The sequence below is a fragment of the Temnothorax curvispinosus genome, unplaced genomic scaffold (assembly GCF_003070985.1).
Source record: "Temnothorax curvispinosus isolate PA1 unplaced genomic scaffold, ASM307098v1 QBEX01014567.1, whole genome shotgun sequence".
In the NCBI taxonomy this organism is placed as follows: domain Eukaryota; kingdom Metazoa; phylum Arthropoda; class Insecta; order Hymenoptera; family Formicidae; genus Temnothorax; species Temnothorax curvispinosus.
In genome coordinates this window covers 30,428-35,451 of record NW_020224347.1, presented here as the reverse complement: position 1 = coordinate 35,451, position 5,024 = coordinate 30,428, and the positions used below count along the sequence as shown (strand labels likewise).

Here is a 5,024-nt window from a genome sequence, read left to right as displayed (position 1 = left end):
AATACCGCGGATAGGCACGAAGTTGAAATCATCGCGATCAAGACTGTTTTGAAGATTATCAAACAAAATGAGCGTGGAAAAACGTAGACTCGTCGAAGAATTGCACGCGCCGGCGCGAAAAAATTTTCCTCGCCGCCGCGTCGTGGTGCGCGGTTACGACGACCTGTGGCAGGCCGACGTGGTCGAGATGCGCCCCTATTCGCGCGCGAACGCGGGCCACAATTACATTCTGACGGTCATCGATGTGCTGAGCAAGTACGCCTGGGCGATCCCGCTCAAGAGCAAGGGTGGAAAAGAGGTCGCAACGGCTCTCCGAAAGATCTTTCGCGAGGACGCGCGACACCCCAGGAATCTGCAAACGGACAAAGGAAAGGAATTCTACAACGCCGACGTGCGCAAAATCCTCGACGAGCGCGAGGTGAATCATTATTCCACGTATTCGGTGATGAAAGCGTCGGTGGTGGAGAGATTCAATCGCACGCTGAAAAACGACATGTGGAAGCTCTTCACGCTCCAGGGATCGTACAGATGGATAGAATCGCTGCCGCGCCTCTTGTCGAATTACAATCGTCGCAGACACAGAACGATCCGAATGCGTCCGGCGGACGTGACGCCCACCGTCGCCGAAAAATTGCTGCGCACGGTGTACGGTCGCGCGAAGATAGCCGCGCCGGCGAAATTTCGAGTCGGCGATCCGGTGCGCGTGAGCAAATTCAAAACAATCTTCGAAAAAGGCTACACTCCCAATTGGACCACCGGTCTTTCGCATAACCAAAGTATAAAGGACCAATCCCGTTACGTATCTGCTGAAAGACGTTCGCGAAGAAGCGCTAGCCGGAGGATTCTACGAACACGAGTTGCTGCGCGTCTCCAATACCGACGTTTATCTCGTGGAAAATGTTCAGCGCAAGCGCGGCAATTGAGCGTTCGTGAAGTGGTTGGGAATGGACAGTTCGCACAATTCGTGGATAGATAAAGCGTCTGTGTTGTAAAAAGAAAGAAAAACTTTGACATTAGTAGACAACGCTTACTTTATTGTCAATAAAGGTTTACACATTCGTCGATTTGTTTCTTACGTGTTGTTGATTTTTACGATAAAACAATTTTTAAAGCGTACAATATGGTTTCACCCCTTTTTTTTACAACGGTATTTTGTAATGTCCCCACGGAAGCGTCTCCTCGCCGTTCGACGTCACGTATTGCTTGTCGCCGTGCGGACTGAGGGCTAGTTTTTGCTCCGACACGGTGTTAACCTCGTGCAGCGTCGAGCGTATGCACGACTGGCGCGTCTTCAGCTCGCGCGCGTTCCGCAGACACTCCACGTAATCCTCGAACGTGATCCTCTTCGCGACTACGTTTCTCTTGACGCCCTTTATTCTCCTGGTGTCGTCGCGTCCGAGTACCTTGTAAGTGTACATCTTCGCTCTGAGGCCCACGAACTCCGTCATGATCGCGCCGTTGTTCTCGTCCTTCATCAAACCTGGCACCTTCTTGTTGACGCGCGGCATACCGTGCGCGTTGTTCTCAGCGTAATCGCTCGTGTCGAACCTGTGCACGTCGCGTTTCATACGCTCGTACACGTCTTCGCACTCCAGCGAATAGATCAGACTGTCCGTATCCGTGTAGGCAATTCGACAACGGTCGCGATAGAGCGGCACCATGTAGTCGTAGTGAAACTCGTAGAGACGCGTCTTGGATATGTCAAGAATAGACATACCCACGTAGATCGGCTTGTTCAATTGTACCTCGAGCCTTCGCAGCTCGATCGCCACCAGATTCTCCGAGAAGACGCTCCTGCTGTGAAAGTTCGGCTTAGCGATCAACGCCTCCGCGCCGTATCTCCCGTCCCATCGCGTCACGAGACGCACGTCCACGTGATCGCGCACGTTCTCCATAGTCTTGCCGAAGACGGCGTTGTTCATCAGTTTGTACAAATTCCGTTCGAACTTGTTGCTCGCGCGCGTCCTAAGCGCGGTGTTCAGCTCGATGTAGACGCGAAGCCACGGCGACTGGGCGAATCGCAGAACGCGACGAACGCGCGTCAGACGCATACCTAGTCGCAGACATTGCTGCAGGTTTCGATAGTGCGTCACGTAGCGCGATTTGTCGTAGAGAGTGGTGAGTAGTTTTTCCTGTCGCTTGCCGGGCGGTTTGTCGCGCGTCGGGCACAACGGCAGATCCGCGTGAGCGTCGTGCAGGTCTCGCGGGTACTCGAGATTCACCTCCAAAATGTAACCGACGTCGCTGTCCGTCGGCACGGTCGTCGCGTCGAAATTATCAGGATTGTCGAGCCACTGGAAATTCGCGTAGGGCAACGATTCGCTCATAGCCCAACCGTACAGATTGTTCACGTCGTAATACATGAGATACGTAGTGGGCTGGGACGAATCGTGCGTCGGTACGTGCCTGTTGTTGGCTCGCGCGTACCTGAGCGAACATTGACTGAGGCCGCCGCGTATTCCGCGTTCCACGAACAGCACCATGTCGATGTCGGTGAGCAGCTCGAAACGCACGACGGTGTACCTCAGCATGGCGTCCCACGTGTACCCCGGCAACGTGTAGTAATGCGCGGGATCGAGCCCGTAACTCGCCGAACACGCGTCCCGAAAATTTTCAAATATATCCGCCAGAAGAAGCACGTCGGTCTTGAGATACAGATCGCTGTACTCGCCGAGATCTCGCACGCGAAAACGTCGCCAGACCCTCGTCGCGTGCTCGTAGTCGCTCTCGCTCGCGGTCTCGTCGGTCAGGGAGCTGTAAAAGGCCTCGCGCGGCGGAAGCTCGGTATCCCACAGTTTGTCCGCGCCGTCGACGTACTCGTACGGAAACACACCCTTGCGAGTGAGCAGATCGAGATCCTCTGCGCTCAAATCCGCGTACTCCGAACGCGTGATTCTCAGCTTGTCCCTGTTCAGATAGGACGCCAGGGTTTTGATACTCGCCGCTAAAAATTTATACGAGTCCACGAATCGAAGCCTCACGTACCGATCCCACTTCCCGTCCGTCTGCGTCTCCTTAACGGTCTTCGAGAAAGATATGTAGCTTTCCTTCGTGAGCGGCAGCAGATCGACCCCGCCCTCGAAATCGTTCGCGATTTTCTCGACGACGAAGTGCGCGTCGTAACCTCGTAACCCGACAAATTGTGAAAGAACACGGGAATCACGTAAACGTTTCTATAATTCAGATTGCAACGAGAATGCGCCGAACCTCTGTAACGTCCGGTTAGGTGACAGTGATCCCGCACGCGCTTGTCCTCCGGTTGAAACGGTTTCCCGCACACGTGACAATGAATCGCGAGCAGAAATTCGTTTTTCTCGTCCTCCGTAAGTTCCACCATCGCTATATTGGTGGAAAATTTATTCTTAACGCGACGCGCGAGAACGCGAAGCTCGTTCACGAACCACGAAACGCAATCTTCGCCGCGACGATATCTGTACGCGGACGCGGTATCGTCATAGGTGCAGCACAGATAGTAGCCCAGGCTGAACGGTACGTGACGTTGATAAGCGTATCTTTCCGTTCTCGGGCCCCTCTCGACGTTTTCCCTCTCCCGTCGTTCGAGAAGACACTCCAGATCCGCGTACACCACGAAGGGAAGTCGCTCCTTTCTGTCGTAATTGTCGAAAGACTGCCACTTGTCGCTCTCGTTCGGGAGAACGACGGCGCAGTCGTTCATTCGGCCGCAGTCGACGCTGTGGGCGGCCAACTTGTCGCGCGTATAGAAATAGTGTAGACATCTGCGAAATAACATGCAAGCGATTACTGCGTGTATGTAAAAAAAATAACGCCTCGTCTTTTCCTTGTTCCCCGTGTTTTTTTTTTTCATTTTATTTCTTTTACCTACCGATCGCAAACGTGCTTCGCGTACCGTTTCGCTGTCAATTGCGAATTCACCAATCGCGACAGATTCTTTATCCAGGCGAAATGGCCCCTGTTGACGCCGCGCAGCGTATCGCACAGATACAGCAGATTTACGTGCCTGTCCCGCTTATCGTCAGTCAACCGCAGAGGCACGATCGCGTTGTGGTCGGCGCCTCGGCCGAACTTAGCTTTCTTTTCAATTGCTTCCCGAGTTGTAAACACGTTGATCGATACGTCGTTCTGACGTTCGAATTTTCCAATCCTTTTCAGATCTATGGGAAAATCGATCCCGTCGAGATTCAGCACCGTCGCGTTAATCGGGATACGAGCCGCATCGTTCCGCGTGCCGCTCGGCGGGGTACAGAGCGGCGACCACCGCGCGCGCGAAACACGTGTCGTTCTCCGACGGCACGTTGACCACCGCCTTTTTAAGTCTTATACCTAGCGGTATTTTCATCCAACATCCCACGCGCATGGGATTACACTTGTTCACGTTCACGATTAGGTTCAATATTCGCGACAAGCCCATCCGCTGTCGCGTTCCTGAAATTCTTCCAACCGCGTTAGAATCTCGTCGCGCACGTGCCTATCGTACCACTCGCCCAGATCGGACCCCGGGAGGAGCTGTTCGTTCCGCGTAGCGATACTCTTCACGTCGGTCTTAACGTCCGCTACGAATTCCCCGTTGAATATGACGTTGACCTTCAGACACCCGTGTTTGGTCATATTATCCCGGACCTTTTCGAGCCCTTCGCGTCGTCGAGAAATCGCGCGGGCTCGATGTACGTCGAGTTCGTCACGGCGCCGGTCAGCACGCGACGTTGGAACGCCGCGTCGATCTCGATCCACGAGAAACCTCTGTCGCTGCTGCCGCCGCTACCACTTTTCCCTCCGTCCAAGCCGGCACCTACGGCGCGTTCGAATCGTCGACGCAGATCCTCCCTCGAACCTTCCAATCGTGCTATTAGAGCCACCAGAGCGCTCACGGCTCCCGTGTTTCCTCGCTTCCCGGAGCGTTTGACTCGACACTGTTCCCGCAGGAGTCGGAGACACTCGTCGCATCGCCGTCTCCACGCGCGGTACCCGTCCGCGTCGTGGACGTCCGCGGCGAGCAACTCGTCGCACTCTTTCCGCATCGCGTCTAGAAAGATTCACTCTCGGGA

The 5,024-nt window shown here is 54.4% G+C and overlaps 1 protein-coding gene across 1 annotated transcript; it reads right to left on the bottom strand.

Moving 5' to 3' along the window:
- Positions 1 to 1,139: 1,139 nt before the first annotated feature.
- Positions 1,140 to 4,587, bottom strand: LOC112464775. Its single transcript, XM_025031959.1, has 4 exons — positions 4,509 to 4,587; positions 3,845 to 4,133; positions 3,208 to 3,737; positions 1,140 to 3,124 (listed from the first exon to the last, which is right to left on the bottom strand). Exons 1-4 carry the CDS (start codon positions 4,585 to 4,587, stop codon positions 1,140 to 1,142), a joined length of 2,883 nt encoding a protein of 960 aa, XP_024887727.1.
- Positions 4,588 to 5,024: the final 437 nt, after the last annotated feature.